Below are 15,625 nucleotides of genomic sequence, written 5' to 3'. Positions count from 1 at the left end.
GTGTGTGTGTCTCGGCCCTGTGATGGCCTGTCGGCCTGTCCAGGGTGTCTCCCCGCCTGCCGCCCAATGACTGCTGGAATAGGCTCCAGCATCCCCGCGACCCTGAGAGCAGGAGAAGCGGTCAAGATAATGGATGGATGTTGTGAAAAAGACACGACAGGCGAAGCGCTACTCGGAGCGTGTTCCATTTAATCAATAACGCAACACCTTCACTCCGGTGACTCGGGTAAAACGTTTTAACAGGATTGCTGACTAGATGTCTTCACATGCAGGTAATGCAGGAAGTTAGAGTCACGACCCTACCTACTTCATTACAATAGCGTACAACAACTGAGTATAGCTGTGCGTGTTTATCATTGCTGCTGTCAGTCGCAAGTGAGAACAACGGGACTTAGCATATATTGGCTAAGTCGGCCTTGGACGTGGCTGCCAAGCTTTGTGTCATAGCGGTTGTCTTGGTTCTTGCACGCGCACACTTTGAGGCGATTTTGCTGCCCGGAAACGCAGCTGTAAGTAACGAAGTGACCTACATATGTGATCTGAAACGGCAATAGGTAAATTGCGCTCGATAATAAAGTTGGTAAATAGCGTCTCTGCGTTGATAATTCCACACTCAACGTCGGTCAGCGAAAAAATCCGTCAATTGATGTGTTATCTCTGACGGCCTTCGCATGTCTGCCATGTTTGATAGTTGTATTGTGCCATTTAAATCGTTCAACCCACCATGTTTGGAAATGTCGCGTCTGCAGTACTGACAATACACATAAAAATCAAGACAGTTTACTTGGCTTGATAAACGAAAATAGTTTAGACTACTCATCTCTAAACTTTTGGTGGCAAGTCATTGGCACTGCATTTAATTTTCTCGCTAAACTCACGCGGGTTCTTCTTGCTACAGAGAAAAACACCGCCTTGCGTTGCAGCTGGTATTGAACTCTCGCGGTCGTGGTTAGTCCCGCCTATTTCGGCTTCTCATTGGATGCCCAAGTTAAACTCTGCCATCGGACTGGTAGATAACTGGTGGTGGTGGGGGGTCAAGATAAGACGTATCAGCATTTCATGACCTCTCTCGTAGTACCGTAGTACCGACTCGGGTCAAATCCGAAGCTACTACGGGTAAACCGGAACAGTTGGCACCACTGCTACTTTGGCAGAGTACAGGAACATCTTAGTTACATTACCAGTCATGACCAATGCCTTTAAAACGCTATATCTCCAGCTAGAGCTACAGCATTATGTTTTATTTTATATATTAAACTCATCTCGTCATGGTTTTGCCTTTATTATATGGTGATTTGACTTGTTCCTTCAGGAGTAGTAGTATTCTATTCTACCTCCAAATCATCTTTACAGGATGGCAGGCTGTCTTTAGAAAAATGTGATTCAGAGAGAGAGAGAGAGAGAGAGAGAGAGAGAGAGAGAGGCAGAGAGAGAGAGAGAGAGAGAGAGAGAGAGAGAGAGAGAGAGAGAGAGAGAGAGAGAGAGAGAGAGAGAGAGAGAGAGAGAGAGAGAGGCAGAGAGAGACTCGACCACATTTACCTGTTTGATTCAGCAGTTAAAACTAGAGACTTTTTGGCTTGTTTTGTTATGAAAATGTGAAAATTGCTGATACAGGTGTTGAGAACAATTGAAGGTTTATAATTCTTTGAGTCATGCAATACTTTCCTGAGACTTTTAAGTCCCAAAAGCAAAATTAAATTAGAAGTTTGTTGGCTTTTGGTGTATATTGCAGATTTTGGCTGAGTGTGTGCGCGCGTGTGTGTGCGTGCGTGCGTGTGTGTGTGTGTGTGTGTGTGTATAAAAAATTTGCTCCTGAATTGCTGAGCTGTTTTTTCTACATCGAAGGTTTCATTGCAACACCCTGTGGACACACACACACACACATATATATACAGTGCATCCGGAAAGTATTCACACCCCTTCACTTTCCCCACATTTTGTTATGTTACAGCCTTATTTCAAAATGGATTAAAATAATTTTTTTCTCATCAATCTACATACAATACCCCATAATGACGAAGCAAAAAAAGTTTTGTAGAATTTTTGCAAATTTATTAAAAATAAAAAACAGATATATTGCATGTACATAAGTATTCACACCCTTTGCTATGACACTCAAAATTGAGCTCAGGTTCATCCTGTTTCCACTGATCATCCTTGAGATGTTTCTACATCTTGATTGGAGTCCACCTGTAGTAAATTCAATTGATTGGAAAGGATTTGGAAAGGCACACACCTGTCTATATAAGGTCCCACTGTTGACAGTGCATGTCAGAGCAGAAACCAAGCCATGAAGTCAAAGGAATTGTCTGTGGACCTCTGAGACAGGATTGTATCAAGGCACAGATCTGGGGAAGGGTACAAAAAAATTTCTACAGCTTTGAAGGTCCCGAAGAGCACAGTGGTCTCCATCATTCGTAAATGGAAGAAGTTTGGATCCACCAGGACTCTTCCTAGAGCTTCCGCCCAGCTAAACTGAGCAATTGGGGGAGAAGGGTCTTGGTCAGGGAGGTGACCAAGAACCTGATGGTCACTCTGACAGAGCTCCGGCGTTCCTCTGTGGAGATGGGAGAACCTTCCAGAAGGACAACCATCTCTGCATCACTCCACCAATCAGGCCTTTATGGTAGAGTGGCCAGATGGAAGCCTCTGCTCAGTAAAAGGCACATGACAGCCCACTTGGAGTTTGCCAGAAAGCACCTAAAGGACTCTCAAACCATAAGAAACAAGATTCTCTGGTCTGATGGAACTCTTTGGCCTGAATGCCAAACATCACGTCTGGAGGAAACCAGGTACCTCTCATCACCTTGCTAATACCATCCCTACAGTGAAGCATGGTGGTGGCAGCATCATGCTGTGGGGATGTTTTTCAGCGGCAGGAACTGGGAGACTAGTCAGGATCGAGGGAAAGATGAATGGAGCAAAGTACAGAGAGATCCTTGATGAAAACCTGCTCCAGAGCGCTCAGGACCTCAGACTGGGGCGAAGGTTTACCTTTCAACACGATAACGACCCTAAGCACACAGCCAAGACAACGAAGGAGTGGCTTCGGGACAAGTCTGTGAATGTCCTTGAGTGGCCCAGCCAGAGCCCAGACTTGAACCCTATTGAACATCTCTGGAAAGACCTGAAAATAGCTGTGCAGCGACGCTCCCCATCTAACCTTACAGAGCTCGAGAGGATCTGCAGAGAAGAATGGGAGAAATACCCCAAATATAGGTGTGCCAAGCTTGTAGCTTCATACCCAAGAAGACTTGAGGCTGTAATCGCTGCCAAGGGTGCCTCAACCAAGTACTTAGTAAAGGGTGTGAATACTTATGTACATGCAATATTTCAGTTTTTTATTTGTAATAAATTTGCAAAAATTTCTACAAAACCTTTTTCGCTTTGTCATTACGGGGTATTGTGGGTAGATTGATTAGAAAAAAAAGGAATTTAATCCCTTTTGGAATAAGGCTGTAACATAACAAAATGTGGGGAAAGTGAAGGGGTGTGAATACTTTGCGGATGCACTGTATATATGAAACACTTTGTTAAAAGAAACACTCAACGGTAGCGAAAGTGCTCAACAAATAATGAGCAAAATAATCCAGTGAGTCATGTAAATTCTTTATGAGACAGTATAAGCCTTTTTCATGACATAAGCAACCATCAGCTGATGAGAAATGGACTACTGGAACAAGACATTCATGGACAAGGGCCGCGATATCTATCTATCTATCTATCTATCTATCGAAACTGTTGTCATGCATGGCATGTTATAATTTTCAAGACTATTACACAGTAAATAGTTTTGTAATTTTTGTGACCAATGCGCTGCAATGCACCTTATCTTTGAAAACTAATATATCAAAGAGCTGATTGACAGACTTATTTTATAGCTGACCCATACTGCTAATTGGCAAGCTGCCTTTGCGATTAGTTATTTCAAAGGTAGTCATTTTTCGTTTGGTGCTTGTGTTATGTATGTCCTGCCCTGTATATGTATAGCACAGTGACCACGGTGCTCTTGGGCTGTGATGACTCCATGAGACGCCTGCAGGAGACACGTGACTGCCACAGACCACAGGGGGATGCGAGGCCTTGGACCACTTCAGCCATATCTCTCCCAATAGTCAAATACCGGTTCAAAAATCCGCATCAGAGTTGATTCATATAGAAATGTTAACCGAACCCATTTTGTATATTATAAAGTATTGTACACCCTAAACTCCTTGCTCTCGCTACCATGAAAATACAACTAATTCAGACAAAACACCACCACATTTGATTCCCAGTCAAGTGCGTTTCGGCCACCGTAGTGAACTTGCACCCTTCTAAACGTTTTATTTGCAGTGATGTACCAAAGATTATTAACTGGCCTTGGCTTCTAAACTCTGGACATGTGTCTGCGAAACGTTATGAATGTGAAACAATTAAATGTTATTTGAACCACTGCAATGTAATGACATGTTCCCGGGGGGATTGTAAGGTTTTACCCCCCAATGCATACCACCACCACTTTCACCACCACCACCACCACCACCACGTATCGTTTCTTTTAAGTAAGGGGGTCTTGGATTGAATCAGGTTTGATTTAGGGGGTGCCTGGCCAAAAAATGTCGGGAACCCCTGCATAGGAGACTGACGAATTTACCTCGTAAATGCTACTTCTCTCGTAAGTCGCTTTGGATAAACTTGTCTGCTTAATGAAAAAAATGTAAATGCATTCACGAGACTGTGTCCGTGGATGACAGAGAATTGTATTTCCGCTGAACATGTTTATCACACGCAGACCAGCGTCTAAGAAAATGAGTATTATCACTCAGATGATGGTTAACCTGTCTGCGCTGCGCAGTAGTTGTAAGGTGGCCCTGACGATCCTAAAGAGTAGTCTGCAGTCATCATTTGGTAGCGTTAAAATCAATTTCCCCCATCTGACTTGAATTAGTTAGATCGATGCTGCATTTTTGATGCGTCCATTCTAGACGGCTGCCGCATTTTGGTCAAATTACAAATATGGAAGCCATCGGGATTTTTTAGCACGAAAGTTTATAATTAACTCAGATTAGACTCCTTGCCTTATTAAACTAAAGCCAAACAGTGGAGAAATTAGGTTTTAACCATTTAATTCTGGAAGACTGCAGCCGTATTTTGTATTTTCATTGGACTGAGTAATGTAAAGAGGCAAACTGCGCCTCCTGGCGGAATGTTGCTAGTACTCCAGCACGTCTCGGACCTTTGACAGCTGTTGTGATTGATGCTGTGCAGCGTGGGCTAGCAGTGAAGGCGTAGCTGGTGTGGAACCAACCGAAAGAAATGGTAAGCTAAGTGAGGAAAAGAGAAATAGCTTGTCATTTAATGTCCAACCGTTTTGACTTTTAGCATTACTGCAGCGAGTCTTTCAACCGATTATCCGAGTTTTGAAATGTGTGGTGTCATTAGCCGAGCCTTGCTTTTGCTACAACGAGCTTTAATGGAGACAGTGTTGATGTCTTTGTTTAGCGTTAGCTAGCTAACGTTCGTTTCTCATGAACAGATTGGCTAACACGAGCTAGACAAGGTTGCTAATGGTAACTTTAAGCAGATATAGCAACGTTAGCGCCGGAGAGTTCATTTTGAAATATTCAGGGCTGATATACCATCAAGTTAACGCTGAACGCTCCAGCCGCTAGCTAGTCAGTGTTGTTTCAAAATTAACTTGGCGAGCGTACCTAATTCCAAAAGGATGTATCTTGGAAGACTTTTTGTAGCTAGGTTAGTTGATTGGTTAACCTGCCGAAATAGTGTCTCACTGGTATTGTGGCTTTTTAAGAGACTAGCGTCAACTTGGTAACTAACATTTGTTGTTGCTAGCTAGCTAGCTAGCTACTCACGATGCGAAATAATGCTGCGTTCGTGACACGTCGGAAACTGGGAAATTACCTGCTCCGACTCGGAAAATATGATTTGTACGCATGGTCGGGTCGGGATTCTTTTGCTCAGAAACTCGTGTGGAAATTTAGTGCCCCGATTTGCCCGACTTGACGTCATAACAGCTACAATCATGGCGTCCTCCGTCGTGAATGGTAAGACAATAATATTACAAACGCTATTTAATTACTTTTAACAAGTCATTTACTATTGTATGTGATATGTTTGTATTCTTAATGTATAACTGAAGTTGCCAGTGTTACAGTTTTTGCAAAGACATTTATAATAATTATTAGCCCGCTAGTCTACTCATGCTTCATTGATATGGACATGATTGGCAACTGATGTGATTCAAACTAACAAAAATACTAATGTAAAATTAACTTACTTTAGAGGCCATGCATGTGAGACGGCAGTCATGGAATGAAACGTTTTTGTTGTGTTTATTATTGTGTAATATACAGCCTATACCTATAGCTTACCACTTGGACCATGCCTTTAGCTTACCACTTGCATATAAGAAACTGATCGTTGGTTGCGGTCGTTATGCAACTGTATTGTTTATAAGGGTGGGGATACCTGCAGTCAGTAGAGACTTAAGAGGTCACTTGGATGAGTGATGAAACATTTCTCCCAATAAATGTTGTGTCCAGACGAACTGATTCAACTTTCTGGTACTTGGACCAGAGTTAATAAGCCTGTCATTTCCATCAGTTTTCCCCTAACCAGATTAGATGATGCCAGTGCAGCTAGTTAAGTTGTCCTTGTTTCCACTAGCTATTTTTTTGCATGACTTTCGTTGGTTGCAGTATATGCAGACAAGAACATGGATGGGCCTATTTGTTGATCAAGCCGCTGGTGTGGAGGGCTACTACCTGGATGAGCACATGACAGTTACTGTCAACATAAAAGGTCTATGAAGCAGCAGAGTAGTAGTAGTGTCAGGACATATGAATTTCTCACCTTATGCCAGTTTCTAAGAACAGGTGATTTAAGAATTCATTTTTATTTTTGAGGCTCCCTGTGAAATGTTGGTAAACTTGCCAGAAATTTTTGTTTTTATCCTAGCTTGAACGAGCATTTTATGATTTTATTTTGATGTTAATATAACAGTTGCTGTGACTTTTGAGTTATGTGACTATCAAGCAATGACTTTTGGACCAGGCCAAGTTAAGTGTGAGTTTCACTGCAATTTTGAAAATTTGGCCTTTCTACTCTTTGTACATCTTTCTAATCTTTGTACAAGCTTCCTACCTAAGTTACACAACATTTGCAATAAAGTGTCAACTGTATTCTGTTGAACTGTGATGAATAAATAGGTAACAATGCAAGGAAATATATTTAGTGGTGGCAATTAACTCCTAATACACAACTTGGGGTTTTTTGCGCAGTGCAGACATGGAGAGAATGGACTTTTCCAATATGGACCAATAAAGGATAAGGAAGCAGTCAATTAGCATAATTTAAGTATTTAAGAAAAATTAAGATGGACAGTAAACAAACTTAACACTGGCATAAGGACCAGCTTTATTTTTTCATCATTTCTATCATCCTCCCTTGGGCAGCCATGGGGATGTTCTTTGCACTCATACACAGACCCCATATGCATATTGTGTAGTGTGCATGCTGTCACAATCAGTTTGACCACAACGTCAATTCTGGTGTTTTGCAGGTCTCATATGCATCTCCATGTGCACTTCATTTGGCCAAAGCAGTTCTCAACAATGACCCTCCCATGACTTACAGAAGCATTATGCTGTAGGTTGGCAGCTGTCAGGGCATCATTATATCTTAGAGGGCTGATAATGAAAGAGGAGGCTTGGCCAATGACTTGGCCTTGGCCCTGTCTCCCAGTAGCCTGTAGTTACCCATTTTCTCTGGCCAAGAGGATTAGAATGGGGGGGGGGTCCTTAACGTCCGTGCATCATGGACCCTCCCTGTTGGGCCAGGGAAAATGTCTATAAATCTTCCCATCTCATCCACAATGTGCTGGAGCAGCATGGAGTAAGATGCTTTTCGGTTGATGTAGTCATCACCCCGAATCTGTGGCCTCTAAATTCTAATATGGCAACATCAGTAGCTCCAGTGATGTTTCTAATGCCACAGACTCTTCAAAGGACACACTGATGGCTGTCCTCTAGTAGTCTGAGGGCCAGGTGATGTAGTGGGATGCAATTTAACACACAGCATCCAGGATCTCAATAATCACACCTTGGACTGCCCCTTGGTACACATCGAATTTATCTTGATATTTCTCGGAACATGTTTTGATTGGCCATGTACCAGAGAAATATCAGAACCTTCTTATTGAGAGGTACCTCAGGACAACCACTAGCCTGATGGTTTTCTCTGAGTCCTGTCTCCCTCAGCTGGGCTATCAGAATGTCAAACTGGGCATGGGTGAGATAGACATGCCTCTTGAAAGTGGTGTCATCCATTATCATCAGCACATCCCACGCAGTTCCTGTTTTTAGAATCCTTGGACTGGGATGGTGATGTAGGGTCATTGCTCTCCTAAGGAAAAAAATAAAGACAGTTGTAGGATTTAATGTAATGTGCAAATAAACTTTTCAAATGTTTAAGCAAACATATAGGCCTATTTTTTAAGCTATAAGGTGTGAGTGTAAGCGGAAACTCAAGGCCTCATTGATTTGTATTTAGCCAGTATGACAGAGGACCTAATGGCATTTCCAAACACATTTGAATTATTTCTTTATTAAAATCAATTCAGTCATGGATTAATTTGTTCAGTTTATTAATTGCATCATGTATTCTCGAGAGCAGATGAGTAGAAAGCAGGTTTACAGTTGGCCACCCCCAGTGTTTAATTATGTTAAGCTGTCATAAACATGGGAAAATGTGTTGCGTTTGCCACTGAAGGGACTGCATAAAGACTTTATAACCACGCTAGTAAGACGAGATCAGAGAGGTGAGTTTTTTATTTTTAGTTGTCAACAACACACAGCCAGACCCAGGCTGATGTCCACAACATAAGGCATAGCCACTCCTGTTACAAATCTGCCTCAATTTGGACTATTTGTAACTGTGAGTCAAGACAACAGATAGAAGTAGTCACCTTAGACATTTTCTGTCTTGCTCAACCATGGCAAGCTGCTGCAATAATGTGTTTATGCACTCCTTGTAAAGATGACAACAATAAAGTGCGAAAATGTTACTGCGGGTATCCATATTTTTTTTCCGAGTTGATCATGTGAACATATATTTTCCAGAAGTCAGAAGTTCCCAAGTTGGGTTTTCTGAGTTTACTGTCTCAGGGATGGGCAACATGATCCAGAAAGGGCCGGTGTGGGTGCAGGTCTTTGTTCCAACCAAGCAGTTACACACCTAAGTCTATTAGTCAACCAGTAGTCTGTGCTAAGGACCTTGATTTGTAGACTCAGGTGTGTAACTCTTTGGTTGGAACAAAGACCTGTACCCACACCGGCCCTTTCTGGATCATGTTGCCCATCCCTGAAAGGCGCCATAACAACTGTACATCACAAAGTCGTAACCATTATGATTTGAGACTGGTGTAATGGCCATGGCAAAGACATTGCCTTATAATTGTCCAAGATTGGGGTTTGTACATTCTTTCTCGATTGATGAAACCCAAAGGCCGCTTGACTGATGGGAAATATGACATCAGCCAGTGTATATCTAACATCAGTGATATTGCCGCTGTGTTAGGAGAACCTTGGTTAACTCCAGACTGGAGTTGCTTCCTACTTAGCTTTTGTCACTAGCTTCATTTTGAAGTTGAAAATTGGGGTGTCCGGGTAGCGTAGCAGTCTATTCCGTTGCCTACCAACACGGGGACGGCAGTTCGAATCCCCACGTTACCTCCGGCTTGGTCGGGCGTCCCTACAGACACACGTCTGTGGGTGGGAAGCTGGATGTGGGTATGTGTCCTGGTCGCTGCACTAGTGCCTCCTCTGGTTGATCGGTGCACCTGTTCGGGGGGGGGGGGACTGGGGGGAATAGCGCGATCCTCCCACGCGTTACGTCCCCCTGGCAAAACTCCTGACTTGTCAGGTGAAAAGAAGCGGCTGGTGACTCCACATGTATCGGAGGATTGTGGTAGTCTGTAGCCCTCCCCAGATTGGCAGAGGGGTTGGAGTAGCAACCGGTATGGCTTGGAAGAGTGGGGTAATTGGATGGGTTACAACTGGGGAGAAAAACGGGGAACCCCCCCCCCCCCCCAAAAAAGGAAAAAAAGAAGTTGAAACTTGAACTAAGCCTCCATCAATGTTTCTCAGTGTGGTTAAATATCTGTTTATACACTGACACTTGATACTTCTGGGAATGAGGTTGTATTGCTCAGGCTCATCTTTTCCACACAGACTGGAAGGTTTTCATGAGTTCTATCGTAATACATTGATACTGACCACATATCAGATTATGAAATTCATTCTTCTACCTGTTCATAAACCCTAGCTAAGAAATAGCCTTCACATAGCCAGTTATTTCTAACTGTTCATATTAAGCGTATATTACCCTCACCAAGTTATAATTCATGTTGCACCAATTATTATTTTTCTTTCACAGTTCAGTCGATATTCATTGCCCATTTCCACTGACAGAGCACCAGAAGTGTTGCTTAGTGACAAAACTGACTCAAACTTTGTTCGTTATTTTTATTGACTGTGCTGTGGTCAGTTGTTAAGGAGTGTGTACTACCAAACTCCATCATGGTTAACAGCCCTCAAAATCATTTTCAGCAAATTCCCTCCTAATGTCTCACCATTAAACAGAAGTAAGAGTTCAGTTTTTGAGAAAAAGTTGCTGTGGAGTGACATTTTCAGTGTCCATTATCCTCTTTTCAGAAAGAAATGTAAGGTAGTCACCACAAATGTGTTGTGGGACAGTACAGAATCTGCCCTTGTTTTGCTTTGAGATATAGTTGATGCTGTCAAATCTGAACTATCCAAAATAACTGTTTTAAAAGGACACCAGCAAAAGTTTTTTAATGGCTTTGGGGACTTCTGTGTTTCAAGTGGCAATGTTACATTGCATTCTCTCTCAATCCCACCTCAGGATGTATTTTTAATGATCAGACGCCATAAGACGACCATCTTCACAGATGCTAAAGAGTCTACTACAGTCTACGAGCTGAAGCGGATTGTTGAAGGCATCTTGAAGAGGGCACCTGAAGAACAGAGGCTTTATAAGGTACCTTCAACCATTTGCTGATAGGGCTACATGATATTTCCTGGAGTAGGAATGCAAACTGTTGGGGTATCTGGGTGGTGTAGCGGTCTATTCCGTTGCCTGCCAACACGGGGGTCGTCAGTTCGAATCCCCGTGTTACCTCTGGCTTGGTCGGGCGTGTCTGCGGACACAATTGGCCGTGTCTGCGGGTGGGAAGCCGGATGTAGGTATGTGTCCTGGTTGCTGCACTAGTGCCTCCTCTGGTTGGTCGGTCAGGGTGCCTGTTCAGGGGGGAAAGGGAACTGGGGGGAATAGCATGATCCTCTCATGCGCTACGCCCCCCAGGTGAAACTCCTCACTGTCAGGTTAAAAGAAGCGGCTGGCGACTCCACATGTATCGGAGGAGACGTAGTCTGCAGCCCTCCCCGGTTTGGCAGAGGGGATGGAGCAGTGACCAGGACGGTTCGGAAGAGTGGGGTAATTAATTGGTTGGATACAGTTCGGGAGAAAAAGGAGGGGGGAAATCCCAAAAAAAAAAGAAAAAAAAAAGGATTACAAACTGTCTCAAATGGGAAATGACTGATTAATGGACCATGTGCATGGAATTAACAGCCGCCTGTTAGGATATAATTTTACTTTTTTCATATTATTGTGTTACTTGTCATGGGGTTTGTTGTCTTGGACACTGATCTAGGAGGGCATTCAGCAGTGTTAAAATGTTAGTGTCAACCTTGGACCACAGCCTCCTCCACCTCATTTACATAATAGCTACATGGTTTATTGGATTAAGTTTCATGAATAATAACATGAGTACATGAGAAGGGTAACATACAATGTTATCAAAAGACAATTGCATGTCCTGACCCTGGATACTCTGAAACAGAGACCCAGCTTGGATTTATGAATCAGAATCAGAAAGACTTTGTCATGTCATTTCATGCACTTGCGCACATAAAATTAAACAAAATGTTGTTTCCCCCAGCTCACAGCAGTATAGCACAAAGACAAAAACACATATCCAAAAACTACAACAACTACAAGAACACATATCCAAACTAACACATTTATCTAAACTAAAAAAAAAAAAAAAATTCACTGTCCAGGAGAACGAACGCCAGCCAGGATGACTGTCAGAACTGCCAGCCTGCATGGGCTAGCAGTTAGCTTAGCCTGCTCCACTTCCGTGCCCTGTCAGACCACCCTCGGTGTTTCCTGTTTGGGCACAGCTCTGGTCAGGGCCGTGGTCCCTGGGCCCACCGGACGCGGCAGACCAAGCTCCCTCAGCCAATCCAATGCTAGCTCTTCCAACCAGAATACTGAATACTCCAAACCAGTTAAAATCATCATTTAAATGTAAATCCTCCCATTCTCACAAACCACCGTCCTTTTGACCCACCCTTTAACCAAGACTAGAATCCCCCGATGGGTTTTGTTTCTTTTTCTCCACCAGGATGACATGGTGCTGGATGACAGTAAAACACTTGGAGACTGTGGGTTCACAAATCAGACAGCCAGACCCCAGGCCCCAGCTACTGTTGGGTTAGCCTTTCGTCTTGGTGGTAAGTATGTCATGCTTTATCCTTTGGCACCATTTTCATCCTACATGCAGCTGTCTGGTCTGGGTTGTATGATCTATGTGCAAGTTTTGCCCCAATTATGGACATGTGGGCCTTTATTGATAATGGCAACATGGAAACCCAAAATGTCCCCCATCAATGTGGGTTGTGTGCTTGATGTATTTTAAGATTTTTTTTCAAAATGAACAAGTGGCATTACATAGAATAATTGCATAACAACACAGACCCTTTTTTATACTTTCCAGTTTCCACCACTTTGGTATTTAAGACAACCGCTTATCGAATAGCAAATATAAAAATTATGGACGATTTTGTAGTTGTTTTAATGGTTTAGTGGTGTAGTTTTATCTAATGGTTGCTGTCAGGTGGGATTTTTGTGAAAAAACCTTTAGCAGCCCATCTCTGGGATTTGGATTACTCAAACCCCACTTCAATTACTGTGGCGTCAGTAAGTTAATGAAGGATGATGAAACTCAGCATTGGAGGCATAAAGTTGAGTAAATAAACTGTTGCTGCGTGAGGCAAGATATAAGGCTCCACTCTGTCTTCCGGTTTCAAGATTTTTGATGGTTAGGCCCAAGCATTCTGTGTCTGAAATGAATAAATGCACAGGTACACATTTGATTTTTGCAATATTGCAAGAATATTTTTATGGTTGCTTGAGGAGGAGAAGTTGGCCCGTAAGAGAAGATACAACGAGGGTGATGGAAACTTATTTCAACAAATAATGATATAGGAGATGGTTATTAGCCATTGATTTAGCCATTATGATACTGCTTTCATTTCCTTGTCTTTGGATAGCACAGGGTACAGTCAGGTACAGTTGACACCAACAGCGATGTTAGTGGTGTTAGCTGTTGCTGAGCAATCATTAAGACTGTCACCCATTTGATGGCATAGTCTTTTCATCCTCTGTACACAAGGAGGCTTGTTTTTTTGCACATTAGTTGATGGGGAAACACACAGATATGCTTTCTTTTGTCAGCTTTTCAAAAATGTGCTTAAAATTTGTATATTCGGATAAAAACATAGCTTGTGTTTATATCATCTCTATCATCTGTTGTGATTTTTGCTATGCTTCCAATTCAAACTGTTCTGTCTCTTGTCATCTTGTGCTCAACCGCCACCGTCTCTTAGATGATTCGTTTGAGCAGCTGAGGATTGAGACTTTCTCCAGCCCCCCAGAGCTTCCTGATGTCATGAAGCCTCAGGACTCAGGCAGCACAGCCAATGAACAGGCTGTACAGTGAAGGAGAGACTGAGGTGTCCGGGGTGGGGGCATTTGAGGGAGGTTGGGATCTGGGAGGAAGCCTTGGTGGGTTGAATTTTACGGACTGTGGATCTTTGAGCTGGGCAGAAAAATGGTCAGTGTGTTCTAAATAGGGTTGGGGATGTCCAGCTTGCCCATATAAATATATATATATATTTTTTCTTTCCTGAATGCATGCTAAATAAGTTGATAAATTTACACAGAAACCTTTCAGAGACATCTGACCGATTTGTCACAACACTGTCAGTCATCCGTGGGATTTGTAAAGGCTGAACATAAGAAATGTACCTTATTTAATTGATGCTAATCTTTATTTGGGTTAAGGTGAAATCCTTGCTTGTGTTTTATTTGGAGGCATAAATGGGGATTTGAATTTGAGGGGGAGTTAATCTTTAAGCATTTGTTTGGTTTTTCTTTACTGAAATATTGGGATTTACCAGTTTTAATGACTGGCTTGGTTGTATGTGTTGCAAAAGTAAGGGTTTGTGGAGTTGTAATGTACTAGTCTATCTAGAGAATATGTGCATGAAATTATTTTGAAATAAAGTGGATTCAGCTGTTGATGGAATAGCCTTATAAAACGCAAACATGCACATATTGGGAAAATTTGGCACCAACACCCATTTGGTGGTACTTTCATATCAGTAATTTAGTTTCCTAACACCTCACAGAAGCCTCAGTGCTGTTTGTTTCCTCTGTGCCATGCTGCTCCAACATGCTTAAGCATCAAGTGTCAGTCTCTGCCATCTTTAACATGGACAACATAAGCATGGAAACTCCTGTTCAAAGCAAAACGAGAGACAGACATGGCAGCATAACTAGAGTGCACCGTTAGACCTGAAGTGGGGGGCAGCTTCCTCCACAGCGTTAAAGCGGGGCTGATTCCGATGAGATCTTATTGGCTGCAGTCAATAGGCTTGTTTCAATTTTAAATTGTTTTTGAAGGTATAATTATTTAGTAATTGTTCAGTGGATTTTGTGTGATGAACCATAGTTAAGCCTGTGATAAGGGGGTTTAATGTCCCCTTGGCCCCTATGAATGCGGCAACTTTTGTTGTATTACCCCCTAAATTACTGAAAAGCCATTTTGCTCTCATGAAACAAGTAGAATTGAAAAGAAAAATAGTGTATTGAAGTCAAGTAACAAACTAAAAAACAACCCTGATTTCTACACGAGTTAGCTTATGTCAAATATCAAAGTCCTCCCTGAATAAGGATGAACATAACATGGTGTATTGTATTACGGCATTACAAATAACTGAAAGATTAAATGGAGCTTTAAAAGGTGGGACTTGGTCCAAGCTGCACTTGTAACTGACCTTAAATTAAAACAATTGTTTTTCATCTCTGTGAACTTTTGTCTTTTGTACACTATGCAAACACTGGCAATTGTATTTGCACAATGGTGTGAAGCTGACTATGCACTTAGTTCTCAACATTACCTTCTTATTAAATGAGAACTATGGAAAAAAGGGGGCCATCAGTAAGTGATATGGCCTTATTGCTTAAGTTTCACCCCCCCCCCCAACCCAGACACAGTTTGACTTGGGTGTTACTGGGAGGCACATGCTCTGAAGTTGTTCTCTGTTGGTTATTCATATTTATATAAAGAGAAGTGTTGTCCATCAATGCCAGGTTCTCGGTGTCTTCCTTTATAACCTCTTTAAACATGATAGAACAATTATTCCACAACATTTCAATTCATAGTGCAATTTAAAACGTATTAACTCTGTCCCCC

General features: G+C 42.3%; 1 protein-coding gene across 1 annotated transcript; it reads left to right on the top strand.

Annotated features, from left to right (window-relative positions):
- Window positions 1-5,218: 5,218 nt before the first annotated feature.
- Window positions 5,219-15,231, top strand: elob (elongin B). Its single transcript, XM_056287931.1, has 4 exons — window positions 5,219-5,301; window positions 10,927-11,061; window positions 12,491-12,599; window positions 13,755-15,231. The coding sequence occupies exons 1-4, from the start codon at window positions 5,299-5,301 to the stop codon at window positions 13,865-13,867; spliced, it is 360 nt and encodes a 119-aa protein (XP_056143906.1). The 5' UTR covers window positions 5,219-5,298; the 3' UTR covers window positions 13,868-15,231.
- The last annotated feature ends 394 nt before the right edge of the window (window positions 15,232-15,625 follow it).

This window comes from Lampris incognitus, chromosome 10, assembly GCF_029633865.1.
Source record: "Lampris incognitus isolate fLamInc1 chromosome 10, fLamInc1.hap2, whole genome shotgun sequence".
NCBI lineage: Eukaryota > Metazoa > Chordata > Actinopteri > Lampriformes > Lampridae > Lampris > Lampris incognitus.
The sequence above is the reverse complement of the archived record's forward strand: the minus strand, read 5'-3'. Positions and strand labels throughout refer to the sequence as shown.

Bases quoted from the DNA above. Each gene is read 5' to 3' on its own strand.
- elob (XM_056287931.1), top strand. The intron at 11,062-12,490 runs GTACCTTCAACC...TTTCTCCACCAG, and splicing joins AAGAACAGAGGCTTTATAAG to GATGACATGGTGCTGGATGA. The intron at 12,600-13,754 runs GTAAGTATGTCA...ACCGTCTCTTAG, and splicing joins GTTAGCCTTTCGTCTTGGTG to ATGATTCGTTTGAGCAGCTG.